General features: G+C 69.0%; 1 protein-coding gene across 1 annotated transcript; it reads right to left on the bottom strand.

Annotated features, from left to right (window-relative positions):
• Positions 1-12,277: 12,277 nt before the first annotated feature.
• On the bottom strand, positions 12,278-20,070 carry CMPK2 (cytidine/uridine monophosphate kinase 2). Its single transcript, XM_084900574.1, has 5 exons — positions 19,334-20,070; positions 17,813-17,927; positions 16,624-16,825; positions 15,239-15,472; positions 12,278-13,575 (listed from the first exon to the last, which is right to left on the bottom strand). Exons 1-5 carry the CDS (start codon positions 20,009-20,011, stop codon positions 13,449-13,451), a joined length of 1,356 nt encoding a protein of 451 aa, XP_084756700.1. The 5' UTR covers positions 20,012-20,070; the 3' UTR covers positions 12,278-13,448.
• Positions 20,071-21,639: the final 1,569 nt, after the last annotated feature.

Genomic DNA, 21,639 nt, shown 5'->3' on the forward strand with positions numbered 1-21,639 from the left:
TAGGGGGAGAAAGAGAGAGACAGAGACAGAGAACCACCAATGATGAGAGAGAATCACTGATCGCTGCCTCCCGCACGCCTCACCCTGGGATCGAGCCCACACCCCAGGCCTGTGCCCGGCCGGGAATGGCTCCGTGACCTCCTGGTTCCCAGCCCCTGAGCCCCGCCGGCCGGGCCAGGAACGCACTGTGAAGCGTCTGGTGAGGGTTCGGCTGCTTCGCCAGGAGTTAAGGCTGAGCTCCCTCTCAGATCCACGGTGGGGCTCCCCGCAGGCTGGAGCCAAGACAGAGGGGCCTGGGCTGTGGGGTTTCCTCCCATCACAGTCTCCCCGGGGGCATCGCCCTCTCCTCTGAGCCCTGGTCCCGCCCTCTCCGACCTGGTCCCCGCCCCCAGGCCTCCACGGAGCCACCCTGTGCTCAGCCGGCACAACGGCGAGCAGCGAGGGGCAGTCGCCTCTGAGAGCCCGTTGGTGGAGCGGCCATCGTCCGCGCACCGGGCCTGCGCCCGCGCCCGGGGCCCAGCCCGGCCTCCAGCCTCTCGGACCGCTCTGCCCGCCGGCGGGGTGTCCTCTGCTCAGAGGCCATGAAGAGCAAACGGGGAGCTGAGCCGCTCGGCGGACAGGACTCTGAGCCCCTCGCCCCTGACAGCCGGCTCTCCTCCCCCGCTGCCTGGGGGGCCCCCGGTGGGGGGGGTGGGCGCTCGGCCCCTCGCCCGCCAGGGTGATTGATTCTCCTGCACTTTTGACTCCGCCGAGTGTTTGCTTTGCGTTTGTCCAGGTATTTGGGGAAGATAAGCAGAAATGACAGCTTAAAAGGTATTCGGTCAGCACAGGCACAAACACAGCCGCCGAGCACCGTGCCCTTCCGTCCGCCGGCGGCCCCCGAGGGGGCGGCCCCCGAGAGGGCGGCCAGGGCGGCCGAGGGGTGGCGTGTCTGAGCGCGTCCTGCCCACACGGGACCCGCTTGGCCGTTTTGTTAAATTAGGGCCCGGACTCCGGGAGGGAGAACCGTGACTGTGGCCACGGCGCCATCCGTCGGCCTGCCAATCGCAGCGCCGTCCATCGGCCTGTCAATCACAGCGCCATCCATCGGCCTGCCAATCACGGGCCACCCATCGGCCTGCCAATCACAGCACCACCCATCGGCCTGTCACTCACGGCGCCATCCATCGGCCTGTCAATCACAGCGCCATCCATCGGCCTGTCACTCACGGCGCCACCCATCGGCCTGTCAATCACAGCGCCATCCATCGGCCTGCCAATCACGGGCCACCCATCGGCCTGCCAATCACGGCCCATCCATCGGCCTGCCAATCACGGGCCATCCATTGGCCTGTCAATCACGGGCCACCCATCGGCCTGCCAATCACGGCGCCATCCATCGGCCTGCCAATCATGGCGCCATCCATCGGCCTGTCAATCACGGCGCCACCCATCGGCCTGCCAATCACAGCGCCATCCATCGGCCTGCCAATCACGGCCCATCCATCGGCCTGCCAATCACAGCGCCATCCATCGGCCTGCCAATCACGGCGCCATCCATCGGCCTGCCAATCACAGCGCCATCCATCGGCCTGCCAATCACGGCCCATCCATCGGCCTGCCAATCACAGCGCCATCCATCGGCCTGCCAATCACGGCCCATCCATCGGCCTGCCAATCACGGGCCACCCATCGGCCTGCCAATCACGGCCCATCTATCGGCCTGCCAATCACAGCGCCATCCATCGGCCTGTCAATCACGCGCCATCCATCGGCCTGCCAATCATGGACCGGCGATGAGCGCCCTCTCCCGTGAGGGTCAGACCCCCCCCCCCCCGCGGCTCCTCGTGGCAGCTGCACCCCGGACAGCCCGCGCCCAGTGTCCCGCGGTCACAGGCAGGCACGTGATGGGGCTCGGAGGGCATCTGTGTCTCCATCACAGCCCCCGGGACCTGGAGGGAGAGGGACACAGCGGGGGGCCTGGGCCTGGGCCCGGGCGGGGATGGATGGAGAAGAAAAAGAGCATGAGCCCGGCGGGCGGGGTTCAGGGCTGAGCATTGACCTCTGAACCAGGAGGTCAGAGTTCGATTCCCGGTCAGGACACAGGCCCGGGTTGTGGGCTCCATCCCCAGGAGGGGCGAGCAGGAGGCAGCCCGTCTGTGATTCCCTCTCCCCTGGATGTTTCTCTCTCTCCCCCTCCCTTCCTCTCTGAGATCACTAAAATATATTTTAAAAGTAAATAATAAATAAGTAAATACGCCTAAACTCATGCTTTCACCCATTTCTCTTCCTCAAGCCTCTCCTGCCGCTCGCCTCACCCCGGAACTGCCCTCCTGGCGCCCAGGCCTGGCGGGTGCCCCCCGGGGTCTGGCGGGTGCCCCGTGGGGGTCTGGCGGGTGCCCCGTGGGGTCTGGCGGGTGCCCCCTGGGGGTCTGGCGGGTGCCCCCCGGGGTCTGGCGGGTGCCCCCCGGGGGTCTGGCGGGTGCCCCGTGGGGGTCTGGCGGGTGCCCCCTGGGGGTCTGGCGGGTGCCCCCCGGGGTCTGATGGGTGCCCCCGAGGGCCTGGCGGGTGCCCCCCGGGGTCTGGCGGGTGTCCCGTGGGGACCTGGTGGGTGCCCCCCGAGGGCCTGGCGGGTGCCCCCTGAGGGCCTGGCGGGTGCCCCCCGGGCTGAGGCCTGGTCCCCGCGACCCACTGTCCCGCTGGGCCGAGCCGGGTGCCAGGTGTGGCTGTAAGGCTGAAACGGGCGGTCTGGCAGGGCACCCCGGCCGCCGGCCGCAGCTGGAACTGAGAGGCCCACAGAGACGGTGCGGAAGCCGGAGGACATGAGCGGGGAACGCCGGGCGGGAAGGAGCCGGCGGCTCAGAGACCGGCCGGCGCCGGGACGGGCGCCCCAGCTCCGGGCGGGAAAGGAGGGAGCGAGGGGAGGAACCGAGACCCCCTCCCCCCGTCCCACACAGTGAGCCCGGCTCTTCCCGGGACCCCTCCCAGCCCGCCCTTCCCTCTGCGTCGGCCTTTGTGCCAGGTGCTCGCAGTCGGGGTCGGAGGCGCCTGCGCTGCCCCGAGAAGCAGCGGTGAGGGGGCCTCTGGGACCCAGCCCTTCGGGGTGTCCACAGGGCGAGCACCTCCCCCTACACCCAGACTCACCCAGGGTCCCCCAGGCTGCCGCTCCGGCCTGCGGCCCAGCTCCGGCTCCCGGCTCCCGGCTCCCAGCTCCTCGTTCCCAGCTCTCGGCTCCCGGCTCCCGGCTCCCGGCTCCCGGCTCCGGCTCCCAGCTCCCCATTCCCAGCACCTGCTCCCGGCTCCCAGCTCCTCGTTCCCAGCTCCCCGCTCCCGGCTCCCGGCTCCCGGCTCCCGGCTCCGGCTCCCAGCTCCCCATTCCCAGCACCTGCTCCCGGCTCCCAGCTCCCGGCTCCCCGCTCCCAGCTCCCGGCTCCCCGCTCCCCGCTCCCGGCTCCGGCTCCCGGCTCCGGGCAGCAGGCCCCGCTCTGACCATGTTCAGAGGCTGCCGCCCGGGGACATGTGTGCAGGGGAGGCAGCGCCCGTGACGACCCCAGATCCGGCCGGTGCCTGCGGGAGGCCCTCCCTCCCGCCCCGCCCCACGGGGGACTGGGCGCCCTGCTCCCTGCGGCGGCTCCTCGGCCCGGGTCGGGGTCCGGGATCGCCCCCCCGTGAAGGACCCACACGGAATGCCGCCGCCGGCACAGGAGCGGGTGCGGACGGAGGCTCCGCGGCTCTGGATGGAGGCTCCCCCCACCCCCGCCCCAGGCAGCTGGCGTGGGCGCCGGGCCTGCAGGTGCCGGCACTTCCCGCCACGGGGGCGTGGGGCGGGGGAGGGGATGCTCACGGCGCTGCCAGCCCAGGCCGAGCAGAGCGGCCGCTGCCGGAGGGGCAGGCGCTGGCCCCGCGGAGACGCAGTGCCGAGGCTGCAGGCGGACCACGCAGGGTCCAGGGGTCATTCCTAGATTGGCTTTCAGACAGAGAGGGCGGGGGAGAAGGATGGGGAGAGGGAGGGAGGGAGGGAGGGAGAGAGAAGGCGGGAGGGAGGGTGAGGGCGGGAGGGAGGGAGAGAGAACCATGGACCGCTGTGACCGGCTGCGTTCCCCGTGAGGACGGTGCCCCGCACGCCGGCTCCCGGGCGGCTGGCACAGCCGTGCACGCGGGCGCTGGTCAGAGGAGACTCTCAGGTTCGCGAGGAGGAGAATGCGTGTTAAACAGAATCCCGTCCCCGCCCGTCCGGCGATGTCGGCCGGTATCGTATGTGCCGTCCATCGGACGCGCGCCCATCCGCGGCTCCGTGCGGCCGCTTCCCGGGAACGGCCGAGCCCGGAGCAGGCCCCCCTCCGCGCGTGAGCCCTCGCCCAGCGCCGCCTCCGCCCGCCCCCTCTCGGGCCCGGTCGCTGTGACATCGCGAGCACGGCGCCTCTGAACGAGGCCCCGCCACCGGCACCGTCTGGGCCTCAGGAGAGGGGCCTGTATGTCACTTGGATTCCGAAAGAACATCCTTTGCAAGAATATGTGAGGGAGGCCGGGGAGGGGGGCTGGGGAGGGGGGAGGAGGAGGGAGGGGAGGGGGGAGGGGAGGAGGAATGGGGAGGGGGGCGGGGAGGGGGGCAGGGAGGGGGGAGGGGAGGGGAAATGGGGAGGGGGGCGGGGAGGGGGGCCGGGTGCCGGGTGCCGGGGAGGGGGGATGGGGACGTGGAGGGGGGACTAGAAGGGGGGCTGGGGAGGGGGGCCGGGGAGGGGAATGGGGATGGGGACAGGGAGGGGAGATGGGGAGGGGACATGGCAGCTCCGGGGGAGGGCCATGGGCAGGAGCGTCCCCTGTCAGTGTGAGGGTTCGGGGCTGGAGCAGGGTCTGCTGGCCTGCGATTTGCAGCGTCCCCGTGTCTGTTCGCGGGCACAGGCCGGAGGCAGGAACCGGCGTCTGCGGCCGTACATCGGCGTCTGCCGCGTGGGAACACAGATGCGATTGAACCGGAGCCGCCTGTGCCGGCGTCGGCTCCGGGCGGCCCTGGCAGCCGTCCTGTGGCGACACGTCTCCCGTTAACCCCCCGCGCCCCGGCCCGCCGCCAGGAGCCCGGGAGGCGGAGACGCACGGGCGGCTCCTCCAGCGGAGAAATCGTCCTCTGCGGCCTGTCCGGAGGGGGAGGGCGGGCGGGGCCAGCACTGCCTGGTCAGCGGTGAGGATTCCAGACAGAAATGCATCGAATGTCACTTTTCAAATCCTCGGGGCTCCTTCCTCCTCCAGCCAGATCCTGAGACCACGGCCGCGGTCCCCGCCCCAGCCCTCACGCTCGGCACCGGCACCGGCACCGGCAGGGTTAACGCCGCCCCCTCCGCCCAGAGGCTGGGATGGTCCCTCAGGCCCCTCCATCCGGCCAATCCCCACACACAGCGCTACCTGCCGGGGGCGGGGCGGCTGTGCCAGAAGCCTGTCCCTGCTTCTCAACGCACACACATGCACACACACAACCACATGTGTACGCACACACACACACAATGAGAAAAGAAAGCAAAGTCTCCCTTTGAGGAATGGCGCTGGCGCCCTCCCTTGAGCCTGTGCGTCTCAGTGGCCCAGGGAGGGGGTGCCGGGGTCCCCAGCATCGCCCGGAGCAGCCCGGGGCCTGGGGGCGGCCTAGCAGGAAATGCAGCCAGCTCCTCACTGCTGCATCCAGAGTGTGTGCACACGTGTGTGCATGTGTGCAGGTGTATGCACACGTTTACATGCGCACTCGCACCCATGTGCATTGTGTGCTCCTGTGTGCACCTGCATGCTTTGTGCTCGTGCATGCACATACGTGTGTGCGGTACGTGCACGCTTGTGTGAGCATGTGTGCTTTGTATGCATTTGTGCACACACATGGACATGTGTGCTTGTGAGCACGCACGCTGCTTTACCCAGGCTCCAGTCATCAGCAGAGAGCTCCGGGATCTGCTGGGACACATAATGGCTCTCAAACCTTTGACGTTAAAATGCTCCGTGATCACCTTCCATTAGCACAGCCGGGAGAGGCGGGCTTTGGCGGGAAGCACACGCTAATCCGCCTCCTCCGCCTCGCCGGCCCCGCCTCGCCTCCGATCATGGCCCAGACCTCTGCGCGCTCAGGGAGGCCATCAGTGGAGTTCTTTGGCTTCGCCGTAAAAAAAAAAAAAAAAAAAAAAAAGAATAGCTTGGGGTTTCACGGGGCCAGCGCCGGCCCTTCGTACACGCAGACTGCACATGTGGGGGAACACGGCAGCGGGCGCGTGGCAGGCGGCTTCGCCACGGCCGGAGGCGTCCACCGGAGACGGGAACCTCAGCCCAGACGCCAGCCAGCCAGGAGGCGAGCACCGGGACAGCCAGGATTCGGCAAAGGCGAGCCTCTCTCCTGGGCTCTCGGCACATGGGCCGCTGCTGCCGATCCTCACCCGTCTGCCTGCCGCCCCGCGTCCCCCCACTGACCGCAGGTGCCCTGTGGCCTCTGAGACGCCGGCCCGGCCTCATGTGCGAGCTGCGTGCTGTCCCCCGCACGCCTCTGGCTGCTGCCAGCTCCTGCAGCCCCATCGGCGTGGGCGTCTGTCCGGGGCCGGGGGTGCGGGTGGGATCGGGGCCGGGGATGCGGGTGGGATCGGGGCCGGGGATGCGGGTGGGATCGGGCCGGGGATGCGGGTGGGATCGGGCCGGGGATGCGGGTGGGATCGGGGCCGGGGATGCGGGTGGGATCGGGCGGGGGATGCGGGTGGGATCGGGGCCGGGGGTGCGGGTGGGATCGGGCCGGGGATGGGGATGCGGGTGGGATCGGGGCCGGGGATGCGGGTGGGATCGGGGCCGGGGATGCGGGTGGGATCGGGGCCGGGGATGCGGGTGGGATCGGGGCCGGGGATGCGGGTGGGATCGGGGACGGCAGGCCGAGGTGTGAGGGGGGGCACGGCGTGCTGCGGCCGTGGTGCGGGCGCCCTCTCTCGTTACTGCCGGACTCCAGCCGCACTCGCTGGCCAGGCTCTCGAGCCTCGGGGAGGACCTCGAGTCCTGGAGGGCGTGGCCGTGGGACCCCGCGATGTGTCTCCTGCGACCTCTCCCCCCGGGTCAGGAGGAGCCTCCGAGCGGAGGCGCCGACCACAGCCGCCCGGGGTCCCGCTCTGAGACCCCCCGTGAGGCTCGGAGCCTCTGGGCAGGGACCCGCCGTTGTCCGGGGACCGGGCACCCGCCCGCCTCTCTGACCGCAGCAGCCCGTCCGTAAAGCATCTCGGGGACGGCGGGGGCCGGGCTCACAGCCGCCCACGCCCACAGGGCCCTTTGTGCTGTGGGCGGAGTGTGGACTCATTTCTGCAGGTTTTTTAGGTTGGAAAGGGCCCCTGTGGCCGTCCGCACTGACCGTACCCTCCCCTGTGCTGCCTCCGGGGGCGCCGGCACCCGCCCAGGGCAGGGTGGCCGGCCGCAGCCCGCGCTGTGCGCTGTCCGAGCTGGCCCTGGGAGCGCCGGCGGCGTGAGCGCCTCCCGGCGGCGTGGCCGGCCTCTCGGGGCCGACGCCAGGCAGGGCGCCCTGTCCTGCTCGGTCCCGCCCACGGTCCCCCTGACGACTCCCAGTGTCTGTCCCCAGAGACGCCAGGGACGAGGCCCGGTCTTGTCCCCCGGGACTCGCTGACGTGGGTCCGGCCGACCCACCCGGCGGAGAGGCCAGCGCCATCGCAATCTGTGCACAGACGCCCTCCGCCCTGCGCTCGGCCTGTTCGGGGCACGGCCTGCGGGCGTTGCTGAGGCCGGGGGCCCGGCTCCCGCACTGAGAGGAGCAGGGGGACCGGGGAGCAGAGCGGCCCCGCACGGGGCCCGTCTGGTGCCTCCCTGTTCAGGGCGCTGTTCACCCCTAACACGCACACATCGGCTCGTCCCCCGCCCAGGGGGCTGGCAGCCAGCTGTGGGCGGTTTCCGTGGGGAACGGGGTGCGGGAAGGCCGCCTGCTGGGCCGGTCACCCCGTCCCCGGCGTCCGGCCGGCCCCTCCGCTCTCCTCTCTCCCTCAGGTGCCTCCGGGCCACTGATCTCCGCCCACAGAGGGGCCCTTTCCGGCCCCATTTCAGGGGCACAGGGGCCCGAGGCAGCCCATCGCCGACCCCGGGGCCCCCGGCGTCCGGCAGCCAGGCACAGAGGCGGCTCGCACCGCAGGCCGAGGGCAATGTCCTGTGACGCCGCTCCCGAAGCCGCCGACGGGGACGCACAGCCCACCCGCTGGGCCGCGGTCGGCAAACTCACTCGTCCACAGAGCAAATACCAACAGGGCGACGCCTCAGATTTCTCGAGAGCCACATGTTTTAAACGTGAACTAGATAGGCAGGTACATGGTTATTGACTTAATGAGGTCCTCCTCAGCTGGCCTTTGCTAAACACTCAAGGGCCCAAAGAGCCACCTGTGCAGGCGGCTCCCCTGGCCCAGCCTCCCGGCAGGAGCCGGCCCTGAGCCTGGGGAGGGGGTGCCAGCTGCACAGGAAGTCGGGGGTGGGGCGGCCCCCGTGGTTCCCAATGGCCAGGCTCTCCTCCCGGGAGAGGCAGCAGGGGTGGGGTGCGAGCTCTGCAGGGGAGGGGGCCCTGACCCAGGTGCTCACTGGGGGTCAGCGGTGTGGCCCCCGGGAGGTGCCGGAGGGTGGGGCCCTGCCTCCTCCGGCCCATCCCCAGCCGCAGCCGTGACCTCGGACCCGCAGCCCAGAGGAGGACACATCCATTCCCCTGAGCCCGTGTGCTCCCGGCCCCGGGGGCGGCCCTGCAGCCACATTTCCTCCCAAAGGACCAAGGAGGATCTCCAGGCCCAGCCGGGCAGCGGGGAGGGTCCCCGGGACCGCAGCCCTGATTGTCCCGTACATTTTTCATCAGGACATCTGCCCGGCTGGCTCCCCGCCTGCCCTCCCTTCCCCTCCCCTCCTCCTCTTCCCCTACCTTCCCTCGTCTTCCCCTCCCCTCTCTCCCTTCCTCCCCCTTCCCTCCCCCCTCCTCTCCTTTCCTCCTCTCCCTTTATCCCTCTCCTCCCACCGTACCCCTCCCCTCCCCTCCCCTCCCCTCCTCCTCTCCCCTGCCCACCCCCCCTTCCCCTACCTTCCCTGGTCTTCCCCTCCCCTCTCTCCCTTCCTCCCCCCTTCCTCCCCCCTCCTCTCCTTTCCTCCTCTTCCTTTATCCCTCTCCTCCCACCTTCCCCTTCCCCCCTCCCCTCTCTTCCCCGCCCAAGAGGCCCCTGACCAGCTGGAGGAGGAGGAGGAGGAGGCAGGGCCGCCCCTGGGCCAGGAGAGGCGGAGGCTGAGAGGCCGGGCTGCAGGAGGGGGGGCCGGGCTCGGGGACAAAGCCGCCAGCTGGTGGGGGAGGCCGGGTTGAGGCTGCAGAGAGAGGCCGGTCCACCTGCTGACCCGCTGGTCCGGCTGGGAAAGGGGGTGCCCGCCCCTTCCCCACCTGGCAAGGGCGGCCTCCGGCGGGGGTGCAGGCCGCCCCGAGACCCCCCTCCCCCGCGGAGGCCGGACAGGACGGCAGGCGGCTCCCGGTTCCCAGGCAGCCCCGCCCGGGAGCGGCGGGTGCGGGGCGGCAGGCACGTGCTCCCCTTCCCTGAGCCTGGGCCTGGCCGGGGTGCGGGCGCCGGGGGCGGGGTGCGGGGCTGGCTCCCCGCCGGCAGGTCCACCGGGGGGCGGGGGGCCTCAGACAGGGAGGCCGCACCCAGAGCGGCCCCTGTGCCCAGCCCGCCCCTCCCCTCCCCGGAGCCACGGCCGCTGTGGAGCCACAGCGCCGCCCAGCGGGCGCCGAGTGAGGAGCGGAGGGGAGAGAGGGGAGGGGAGGGAAGGGGAGGGGAGGGGAGGGGAGGGGAGGGGGGACCTGGGGAACCCTGTTTTTTCAGGGGACGCACCTGCTGGTGCTCCTGTCCGGCTCTGACCTCCGGTCACCCTTCCCCCCCCTGCAGGCAGCAGGTGTCAGGAGCCGGAGCCGGTGTGCTCGCAGCCAGAGCCCCGTGACCGTTAACGGGCGTCCCATCCCTGAGAGCCGGGAGCCGGTGTGACCATTAACGGGCGTCCCCGGGAGCCGGTGTGACCGTTAACGGGCGTCCCCGGGAGCCGGTGTGACCGTTAACGGGCGTCCCATCCCTGGGAGCCGGGAGCCGGTGTGACCGTTAACGGGCGTCCCATCCCTGGGAGCCGGTGTGACCGTGAACGGGCGTCCCCGGGAGCCGGGTGCGGCCGGGGAGCCGGAGGAGGAGGACAGAGACCGGGACGGGTGCCTCGGGCAGGACCAGAGCCCCCTCCCGTCCCCCTCACCACGCCCGGGGGACCTGAGGTAAGGACTTTGCCCGAGGTTCACCCACGTGCCCCCGGAGCTGGTCAGAGGCGGCCTGACCCAGGCGGGTCTGTCGGCGGGCGTTCGCTCTCCATTCACAGATGCTGACGAGCTGCTGGGCGCCGCACGGGGTGGGCGCTGGGCCTGGCGGCGAGCACACGCGGCCTGGCGGGGGGAGTGTTCCAGCGCAGGAGCAGAGGACACACACGCACACACGGTACGGATATGGGTGAGGAATGGACATGACGGTGTAGGTGCTGACGTAGGCGTGGGCGTGGACTGCACGTGGACAGAGCAGGTGTGTGAGTGAGAGGGCAGGGGCCAGGCGGGGACGGCCGAGGCTGAGTCATGGGAAGGGCCCTCCCAGGAGCGATGGGATGGGAGATGGGGGGCAGGAAGGAGCCGGAGGCCCTGAGGGGAGGAGCAGTGACTGGTGGGGATGGTGCTGGGTGCTGCACCTCCCCGGACTGCAGGGGGCAGCAGAGTGCTGGCGGCAATGAGGTTCCTGGGAGGAAAAGCAGGGCCATGGGTGTGCTGGGGGGCGGTCTCACAGCAGCCATCAGGCTTCGGGGGTTGAAGCGAGCTGGTTTGTAAAATACCCGGTGTGGTCGCCGGAGGGGAGGGGTGAGGGAGGAGGGGTCGGAGCACAGCTGACCGGGATGCCACGTGGGTGGTGGGCTCCTGGCGCCAGGCACTGATCTGTGACAGAGCCCACGCCTGCACCGTGTTCACGGCGACCCGTGTCCCCCCGAGGAGGTGCAGGAAAAGCCCGACTCCCTCTCGGGCTTAGGGAGCCCACGCGTGTCACAGGCGTGTACCGGCACCGGGCTCCGGTCATTGGAACGTGACAGCATGGAACAGAAACACGCCTTGAGCTCCGATCCTGTTTCACACGCTCAGGGCTCAGGACCGTGAGGGAACCCCCTCCCTGTGCGGCCGCGGGTCTGGCTAAGGCACGCTGCAGCTGACGCTGTTACCGGCCGCGGGGCTCGGTGACCGGGCGGCTGCCGAGGGGCGGGGGGCCGGCGGGGCCTTACCGGTCTGGGCAGAAGCAGCCCGTGTGCCAGAGCAGCTGGCGGGGAGCGCATTTGTGAGGTTTGTGGGTTTTTTGGGGGTGCCAGGTTTTACAAGCACGTGGACACACACAGAGCCCGCCGCCCGGGGATGCCAGGCCCCGGCGGAACCCTCTGGAACCGCGCGCGGGGGAGCTCGGGCGATGGCGGCAGCGGTCCCGGTGGGCCTGGCGCTCCGTGCGGAGCCCGGGAAGCCGGAAACGCACGTGGTCACACATCTGCCTGACGGGGGCCCAGCCCACCCCACGCTGTCAGACAGACGTGCTCACGGAGGTCTTTCCTGGAACGCTCCGACGGGCTGGGCTCGGACTCTGGGAGCAGGAAGCCAGCCCCTGTAAGACAGCTGCCTGGGCCTGGGCACGCCCCGGGCTCTCCCTCCTGCTCCCAGGAGGGCAGGCGTTTCCATAAGGAACCTCTGCCTTCTGGGGCACAGCTCCGGGACCGGTGCCCGTGAGCTCCCTCCCGCCCCCTGGTGGGCACAGGAGGGACTGGCTGGGAGGCCTCTGGCTTCCATTTTCATGAAACAAAATCCAGAAGAGCCGAACCCTAAGCAGGGATGGAACCAAAGACAGCTCGTTCCCCGTTCCCCACGTGATGGTTCTTAACGTTCAGACCAGCCACGAGGAGTGGCCAGGCAGACCTCAGCCGGGCCCGGCCCCAGGGAGCCACAGGCCCACGTGGGGTGCTCTGTACTGAGTTCCCGCAGCGAGAACCTGGCGACCAGGCCGCTGAAGATCGCCCGTCAGAGCGTGGGACCCCGTGGGACGCAGGTGCTGGGGCAGGATAGCGCAGGCCGGAGACACGGTGGGTGTATTTGCCCCCGTGAGGGCAGGAAGGGGGATCGGAGGCTGGTTCCCCGGGCAGCACGCCAGCTGTCCGGGCCGTGACGTCACGAACCCCAAGAACACAATTTGGTGTTTCATCTTAAAGGATCCGACACCATGTATCAGCTTTAAAAATGTCTTCGGCCAAGATTACATTTCCTTTTCTGTGCACAGATACAGAGCGGATACATTACCCGGAGTCCTTTAGAAAAACAGGACGAGATCGTTAACACTAAACATTATCACAATTTACGATTCCATAGCATGAACCTGGTAAGGCCTCACACATAATTACCTGGGGGGTGGGGGAGGGAGGATTGTCTCAAGAAGACAAGCGTTTATCCACCTTAGAACCGGAAGAGATTCTAGGTGACCGCCTGGTTCTGCTCCCCGCTTAAATCACAGAAAGCATCACTGTCACATGTTTGATCAAGTCACTCCTAACATTCCCCGACTCACCCAAGGCACCGAGCTGTTCAGCGCCCTCGCCTCTCAGCCAGCGTCTTCTAGCCAAACAGACCCCGAGCGGATGTCAGGGCCGTCACAGAGCCTCCTCAGAAAGCCCCTCCCGCCCTGTGCCCAGGCGGAAGGCGAACCGCACCGCGGTTGGTGAAGCCCAGCCCTCGGCCACGGGAGCCTGCGGGCCACGGCGCTGTGGCCACGCCGCTGCCCGGCCACGTGGGGATGTCCGGCTCAGGGCAGAACGCTCCCCGCCCCCAAAGCCAGGCCACGAGGGAAGGATGGGATGAAACAAGCAGAAGGTGATCCCATAATCCCAGAGAGGCCGTGAGCCAGGCTCCGGGGACCTCGGGGTTGTGGCCGCAGGGACAGGCGGACAGCAGACGGCTCCCGGGAGCCGGGACACGCAGACACGTCCTGGGGGGGAGTGTGTGGCTCCGGGATCCGGGGCTCGGCCAGGAGGATGGGGGAGGCCAGGCTGGGAGGACCCGCACGCCGCCATGTCCAGGTCCTGCCGGGGAGCAGGTGGGCCTGGCGGAGGCCGGGGCGGGACCCGGGCGGGAGGACTTCCTCGTGGCCGTGGACCTCGGCCTCGCACAGGACAGACTGGGGGGCCTTCGCTGGGACGGAGTGAGCCCCGCCCCCAGGACAGGCCGTGGGCCTGGGCGGAACCCTCGTGGCTCTTAGGGAACGTGGCCGTCTTCACCCCATCGGGCTGTCAGCGGAGCCAGAGCGATGAGCGGGGACACGGAGAGGTCTGTGCCCGATGCGGTGGCACTGCACTGGGACGTGTGCGCCCGCCCAGCTGCGAGGTGCCCGCAGGGCCGGGCACCGTCACGGCAGCTGCGGGCAGCGGTCGCGGACGAGGCCGAGCACGGCCTGCAGCACCTGCTCCCGGGAGGGGCTGGCGTCCACCGCGTGGCAGCCCGGGTCCTCCATCCGCTCGTAGCAGACCTCCACCCTGGACGGGGAGAGGAACAGGGTCGGCACAGGTCTCCGCTCGGCTCCCCGGCACTCAGCACTGTGCCACCCGCTGTGCCACCCACTGTCCCTCCCGCTGTCCCTCCCGCTGTCCCTCCCGCTATCCCATCCACTAAGCCACCCGCTGTCCCTCCCGCTGTCCCTCCCGCTATCCCATCCACTAAGCCACCCGCTGTCCCTCCCGCTGTCCCTCCCGCTGTCCATCCACTAAGCCACCCGCTGTCCCTCCCGCTATCCCATCCACTGAGCCACCCACTGTCCCTCCCGCTGTCCATCCACTAAGCCTCCCGCTGTCCATCCACTGAGCCACCCGCTGTCCCTTCGCTGTGCCACCCGCTGTCCCTCCCGCTGTGCCACCCGCTGCCCCTCCCCTGTGCCACCCGCTGTGCCACCGCAGCTTGAAGCACAGTCCCCATGGGGTCACCACCACCTCTCTGGCGCCAGCTCTGCCCACAGGCCATGCTTGAGACACTGTGTTTAGTGCCTGAGAGGGCCCGGCTGCGTGGATCAGTGGTTAAGTGCCCACCTAGGAACCAGGCAGTCACAGTTCGATTCCTGGTCAGGGCACAGGCCCGGGTTGTGGGCTCGATGCCCAGCGTGGGGCACGAGGAGGCAGCCGGTCCCCGATTCTCCCTCGTCATCATCATCATCATCTCTCTCTCTCCCCCTCTCCCTCTGAAATCCATAAAAATAGGTATTTTTAAAAATACCTGCTGGGTTAGGAGTGCTGTCAGCAGCCAGCATTTGGGTCCCCACTGCCCGCCGTACAGAAGGTTCTGTGTGAGCCTCCCCTCGCACACCCGGTGACCCTGGGAGGAACCCCTGCACCCCCATGTGCAGACCGAGCAGCAGAGGCTCAGAGATCACAGGTCCCATGCCCATGACAGAGGACTCTGCGGCCTGTGCCCAAGGGTTTCCGACCAGCCTGAGGCCAGAGGCCACACAGCCTGAGGTCGTCAGGTCAGCGTGCCAGAGGTCACACAGCCTGAGGTCGTCAGGTCAGCGTGCCAGAGGTCACACAGCCTGAGGGCATCAGGTCAGCGTGCCAGAGGTCACACAGCCAGAGGGCGTCAGGTCAGCGTGCCAGAGGTCACACAGCCAGAGGTCATCAGGTCAGCGTGCCAGAGGTCACACAGCCTGAGGTCGTCAGGTCAGCGTGCCAGAGGTCACACGAGCCAGAGGTCATCAGGTCAGCGTGCCAGAGGTCACACAGCCTGAGGTTGTCAGGTCAGCGTGCCAGAGGTCACACAGCCTGAGGGCATCAGGTCAGAGTGCCAGAGGTCACACAGCCTGAGGTCGTCAGGTCAGCGTGCCAGAGGTCACACAGCCTGAGGTCGTCAGGTCAGCGTGCCAGAGGTCACACAGCCTGTGGTCGTCAGGTCAGCGTGCCAGAGGTTACACGAGCCTGAGGTCGTCAGATCAGCGTGCCAGAGGTTACACGAGCCAGAGGTCATCAGGTCAGCGTGCCAGAGGTCACACAGCCTGAGGTCGTCAGGTCAGCGTGCCAGAGGTCACAGAGCCTGAGGTCGTCAGGTCAGCGTGCCAGAGGTCACAGAGCCTGAGGTCGTCAGGTCAGCGTGCACACGCTCTCCCCGGCGTCTCCGCGCTCCCCGCCCCTCCCCCGGCGCGGGCGTGACACCTACTTCTGCCGGAAGGCGCTGTTGGCCTCCAGCTCCTCCTCCTCGGCGGTCCTCTCCAGGCCCCGGCCTCGGATCCGCTCCCTCCGCTCCTCGGGGCTCACGGTGAGCAGCACCACCAGGTCGGGCCGGAGCAGGTCCTTCGGCCACTGATAGATGGGGTGGCGGGCCGGGGGCAGGTGCTGCACGGCCCCGCTCACCTCGGTGGCGATGGCGTAGGCGGCCGTGCTGTGCCAGAACCTGGGGGGAGGGGGGGGAGGGGCGGTGAAATCCCGTCCGCAGGAGGAATCCGGCGGGTACCAGCCACAGGGACGGCTCTGCTCCAGCCCCCGAGCACGGCACCCAGTAAGTAAAAAAACCCGCATCCTATGCCTAAAGTATTTATAAGACGTCAAGAACAGCCAGCCTGGCGTGGCTCAGGGGCTGAGCACCGGCCTATGAACCAGGAGGTCACAGTTCAATCCCAGTCAGGGCACAGGCGGGGTGCAGGCTCGATCCCCAGTGTGGGGTGTGCAGGAGGCAGCCGATCCATGATTCTCTCTCGTCACTGATGCTCCTCTCTCCTCTCTCTCTTTCTCTCTGTCTCCCCACTTCTTCTCTGAAATCAATAAAAATGTATATTTTTAAGGAGTAAAATGCGGTGGACTCCCCGCAGAGCTGGCTCCTCAGCGGGAACTGCTCTCAGGGTGAGCCTGCTGTCCATCGCCTGCCCGTCTCCTCCAGGGGCTCATCCGTCTCCGGCCGGCGTGCTCTGTCCAGCGGGCCCCGGAGCGGACAGACTCTCACGACTGAGCGTGCAGTTTCAGAAGGGACACGTGTCCCCATAAACATGCCTTCAGAAGGACGCACAGCGTGCGCATACGTGCTGGGGACACACTGTGGGTATCACCCTCTGCTGCCACCGTGTGCTGTTCCGTGACAGCAGGGCACCGGGCAGGTGGCCGGCACACGCCCGCCGACTCAGCCAACGAGCTGGCAAACCGCCGACGTGGCGGACGGCGAAGGGGACGGTGGCCACGGTCCCAGCGAGGCAGCTCAGGGCCCGGGCAGGCGGCGTCTCTCACGCCTGCGCTGCTGGGCAGGACGGTGGAGGGTGCTCCGTGCCCACCAGCCTTAGGACAGCGTGTGCAGCCTCCTGAGCGCCAGGCCAGGTGATCCACGCATCACAGACGCTAGTTCCCGTAACAAACACAGGCATGTGCACACACGCACACATAGGCGCATGCACATGCACGCGAGCACACACACGTGCACACACAGGCATGTGCACACACACAAGGCACACACATGCACGCGAGCACACACACGTGCACACACAGGCGCGCGCACACAGGCGCGCGCACACACACATGCATGCACCCACGCCGGGAGGCCGTGCGCCCCTCGCCCACCTGTCCACCACCACGGGGGCGCGGGCGGACGCCGCGGCGATCTCGGACGCGGAGATGTAGTTGCCCAGCGAGTAGAAGGCTCTCCGCACGATGTCGGGCTCGTCGTCGAAGGCCGGGCGCCACGGGCCGAGGCCGGCGGGCGGCGACCGCAGCAGCGCGGCCCCCAGGGCGTCGGCCAGCGCCCGGGTCAGGGTGGTTTTGCCTGCGGGCACAGCACGGCTCAGCCCCACCCCGTCACCCCTCCCGGGCGGCGCTCCGCGGGGAGCAGAGCGGCCCCTCCCCGGCCCTCAGCGCGCTGAGGTCCCGCGGTGCCCGCCACCTCGCTCCTTCGGCCGGGCTAGCCTGGGAGTGTGCAGGCTCGCGTCACAGACGCCGGCAGGCCCTGCGGACCCGGGACCCGCTCTTGGGTGTCGGCATACTGGGAGGGGACCCAGCTGGCCCTCCGTGGACAAGGGACGGCCAGCTCGGCGTGGAGGCCGGTCGGCGCTGCTGACGCCTCCCGCCTGCCAGCCGCCTCGCCGGGGACACCACTGTTCCCGAGCACGGCTCGTCCCCTGGCGGGCCAGGGTGGCTCAGCAGTGAGCGCTGACCCAGGAATGAAGAGGTCACCGGCTCAGTACCCGGCCAGCACACCTGCCCAGGTTGTGGGCTGCATCCCCAGTGTGGGCTGTGCAGGAGGCAGCCGATCCGTGGCTTCCTCTCAGTGATGTTTCTCCCTCTCCCTCTCCCTCTCCCTCTCCCTCTCTCTCTTTAAAGAAAGTAATAGTAATAGTAATGGTTATAGTAATAGCCATGTCTGGGGTCTCTCCTCTGCCCTCAGCCGCACCTCTGCGTGCGCTGGGGCTGAGCACCTGGCCTCCATGGTGCTCTCACTCCCACGGCTTCCGCCGCCTCCCGCCGGCCGGGGGCTCCGGGCACTGGGCACCTGACCACACCTCTGCAGGCGCCCATTCTCCGCGGGGAGGACCCGTCCACCTTCCTCCCGGCGGAGCCCCTCTCTGGGCCAACACCCCCCCCCCACCAACCCCCCCAGCTCTCCCCGTCTCCGACCCCCTGGCCTCCCACCCAGGCCGCGCCCACTGCCACCCATGTCCCTGGGCTCCACCCCAGGCCGCCCAGGGGTCACACCCCAGCCCCCTCGGCTCTGTGTTCTCTCCGGCTCCCGGGCCACGCCCAGGGAGCGGCTCACCGGTGGCGTCCAGGCCCTCCACCACGATGACCGGGAAGGGGCCTCGGGGCAGCTGCCGGGGGCCCCGGTCCACCAGCTCCAGCACGGCCCGGGCCGCGGGCAGGAAGGGCGTGCACTGCGGACAGCCAAAGCGAGCGTCAGCTTCGGGGGAGGATCCGGGGAGAGGGGTCAGGGAGGGTCATAGGAGGGTCGGGGGGCCTCCGCTGAGCCGAGCAGCCTGGAGCCCAGGCTGGCACCACCCGGTTCAGTGTGTGGACCTGGGGGGCGGGGGGCTGCGGCCACGGTCAGGGTCCCGCCTCCCCGAGGAGGAAGTCAGGAGTGACACCCCACTACGGACCAGCGCCCCCAGCGATGGGGAGACCCAGGCCGCCTGGGAAGCACGTCCAGACCTGGAGGGTGGGCTGCACCACGGCGGCTCTGAGGAGAGCAGTCCCCCCCCCCCTGCCCCGCCTCTCCATCGCTCCTGGTGGAACCCCGCCCTGCGGGTGGGAGTGAAGGGAGCACTGGGTCTCAGGGACCCAGCCTAGCCAGGGCCGGGGCCAGGGGCGCCCCGGGGGCGGCCGCACTGTAGGCCCGGATTCCTTCTACAAGCTGATGGGGTCACCCCACTGCGGCCCCCACCCTGGCACTCCGGGCTGAGGCGTGTGCTTGGCTGAGCCGGGCATCTGACCGCTCTGGCAGGGGCGGCCCCAGCATTCCCTCTGCGGCTGAGGAAACAGATGCAAAAACACTTAAGAAACTTGCTGAGCCCGGCCGGCGGGGCGCAGGGGCTGAGCACCGACCTATGAACCAGGTCACAGTTCCGTTCCCGGGCAGGGATCAGGCCCGGGTTGGGGCTCCATCCCAGGGTGGGGCGTGCAGGAGGCAGCTGACCATGATCCTCTCTCATCACTGAGGTTTCCCTCTCTCTCTCCCTTCCTCTCCGACATCAACAAAAATAATAAAAAATAGTAAAATAAATTTAAAAAGTGAAGTGACACAGGCCCTCGATGCCAGAGTCTGGATTTCACCCCAAGCGGCCGGGCCTGCAGGGACACCCCATCAGCTTGTCCAATGACTCCGGGCCCACAGTGTGGCCGCCCGGGCGCCCCTGGAACCGGGGCCCTGGCTAGGCTGGGCCCCCGAGAACCCTGGCTCCTGAGCCCTGAGGGGCCCAGTGCCCCCCCTTCACTCCCACCCGCAGGGCGGGGTTCCACCGGGGGCGATGGAGAGGGGAGCGGGCGGCTCAGTGGTTGAGCAGGGGGCCTGTTTCAGTCTCCGGGACTTACCCCAGGGCCTGCCTTTCCCCACCCCACCTCCCGGTGAGGCCCTGAGCTGATGCCATCCCCGCACCCGCGGCTCCTGTCCTGTCCAGCTGTGCGCCAGGGGCAGGTGCCCGCACCTGTGGGCGCCCCTGGCGGCTGGGCTCTCCAGGGGGCCGGGGGTCTGGGCAGAGCCGGGCAGGCGGCCCCGCCCCCGCCCTGTCCCCCGCTCCTCGGACTCGGACCCCCTCGGACCCGGGCTCCGTCCCCCGCCACTCACCGCCTCCAGCACGGCGCGCGCGGCCTCGCGGTGCGGGAAGACGGCCGCGCGGGGCAGGTCGGGCACCGCGGGGTGCAGCGCGGGCTCGGGGGCGGCCACCACGCGCTCGGGCTCCGCCTGCCGCCACTCGCGGCCGCCGCGCAGCTCCCACGGGCGCTGCCACAGCCGCAGGCCCGCGCCGCCCGCGTCCTCGCCCCCGAACTCGCCCAGGCTGGGGCGCGGCGCCTCCAGGCACGAGTCCAGCAGCGCCAGCAGCGCGCGCCGCGTGGCGGGGCCGGCGCCGGGGTCGCGGAGCAGCAGGCCCCGCTGCAGGCCGCCGCCGCCCGGCCGGTAGCTCAGCAGCCGCAGCCGCTGGCAGCGCCCCAGGGGCCCGCGGCGCAGCGCGGGGAGCAGGCGCCGCAGCAGCCGCGCGGCGCGCACGCGGGCGGCGAGGTCCGCGCCCGGCGCCGCGGGCACCAGCAGCGCGTAGCTGCGGCCCGGCGGGCCCAGGAGCGCGGCGGCGCGCGGGTCGGGGGCGGTGCCCTCGGGGCCCGCGGAGCCCTCGGCGCCCCCGGCGCCCACCGCGAAGTGCGCCAGGCCGCCGCCCGGGAGCTCCAGCGCGAAGCAGCGGGGCTGCGCCATGGCCGGCGGGCGGAGCGGCGGGGCCAGGAGCGCGAGCAGGCGGCCGGCCGGGGCCATGGGCGGCTCCGCTCGGTCCCGCAGGAACGGGGCGCGGCCGGGAAACCGAAAGCGAAGCGGGGGCGGGGTGCCGAGCGGGGTGCCGGGCGAAGTCCGTGCCAACAGGCGGGTGGGGGAAAGGCCGCTCCCCGCTCCCCCAGCACCCCCTTCCCGCCTCCCCGGCTCCCCCGGGACCTCGGACCCGCCTCCCGGGCGCGGGCTCCCCTGGCGGCGCCGGGCGGCACTGCGCCCGCGCGGAGCTCCCAGCGCAGAAGGCCCTGGGTGTCTGTCTGTCTGTCTGTCCGTGTCCGCACTGGCCCTGCAGACGCCTCACCGCAGGGACCTGCAGGGCTTGCAGCCGTTTCCGGACCGGACTCCCCGCCCTGACCCCCCCTCCGCCCTGGCGCAGGCCCAGGCCCGCCCGGAGCTGCCAGGCCTCGGCTCTTTCCTAGCGGCCCCCTTCTCCGGCGGGGACCCCGGCTGTGGCCTCCCTCCGAGGCCTGTCCCCCTGCGGCCCGGAGGGAAGGGGGGGTCACCATGGGCTGTGTGCCTGCGCCGTGGACACAGACAATGGGGGGAAGGGTGGGGTGGGGTGGGGACCGGAGCAGGCTGGGAGAGGTCAGCGGTGGGGGGACGGGGGAGGAAGACCTATGTGATACTTCCAACAATAAAGTTAAAAATAAACAAGCGGCCGGCACACACCAACCCCGGGCCCAGGACCTGCCACAGGGCCCCCGGGGTGCTGGGGGTGGTAAGAGGCCCCTGCGCCATCTCGGCCTCCTCTCACAGTGACTTGGGTGTTTTCCTTCCGGTGGGCTCGATTGCTGATCTTACAAAGGATCTGGCTGACCAAGAAAAAAGATTCCCTGAAGGAAATCCGGGGCCTCTGGCATTGAGATCGAGGTGCCAAACCGAAGATGAAGTGAGAACAGCTGAGCCGTCCGAGGGGAGAATGTTCGATGAGAAAGGAAACTTGCTGATTCACACAGCTGAGCGCTTTTTGAAATAGTTTTATTGATTTCAGCGAGGAAGGGAGAAGGAGAGAGAGAAACATCAATGATGACAGAGAATCACTGATTGGCTGCCTCCTGCACGCCCCCCACTGGGGATTGAACCCGCAACCCAGGCACGGGCCCTGCCCTGGAACTGAGTGGCGGCCTCCTGGATCATAGGTCGGTGCTCAGCCACTGAGCCACGCCAGCCCGGCTCCTCTGGGTCCTGCATCCTCCTGGGAGCCTTTCTGGACTCTCCCACGCCCCCTGCACCTCCCCACCTGTTCTTAATTCAGGCTTTCTCTCCGTTTCTCCCACTCCCCCCTACAGGACACGGGAAGGTCATGGCAGGCCGTGTCTGAGCCCATCGGGGTGGCCTGGTGTGGAACACGGAGGCGCCACGTCCTCACTCGGGAAGGAGAACCACTAACAGAAATAATAATGTACAGACCGCACAATAGACACTATACATCCTTATGTATCAGGGCAATGGTAGCAGAGTAGTAAGAAAAGGAACTCGGTCTGAAAGCTACATTATACAGATTACTAAAAACGCCCGACACTGAAAGAGCTTTACTCAACTGTGTTTTTCACAAGCAACAATTGGTATCTGAAATAAGAATGTCATTATATATATAAAAAATTCCCGGCAAGGGC

Source organism: Pipistrellus hanaki (assembly GCF_964339955.1).
Source record: "Pipistrellus hanaki genome assembly, chromosome: 12".
In the NCBI taxonomy this organism is placed as follows: Eukaryota; Metazoa; Chordata; class Mammalia; order Chiroptera; family Vespertilionidae; genus Pipistrellus; species Pipistrellus hanaki.

Bases quoted from the DNA above. Each gene is read 5' to 3' on its own strand.
- CMPK2 (XM_084900574.1), bottom strand. From the start codon at position 20,011: ATGGCCCCGGCCGGCCGCCTGCTCGCGCTCCTGGCCCCGCCGCTCCGC. The intron at 16,826-17,812 runs GTGAGCCGCTCC...CTGTGCCCGCAG, and splicing joins GGAGGGCCTGGACGCCACCG to GCAAAACCACCCTGACCCGG. The intron at 13,576-15,238 runs GTAGGTGTCACG...CTCCCCGTCCAG, and splicing joins AACAGCGCCTTCCGGCAGAA to GGTGGAGGTCTGCTACGAGC.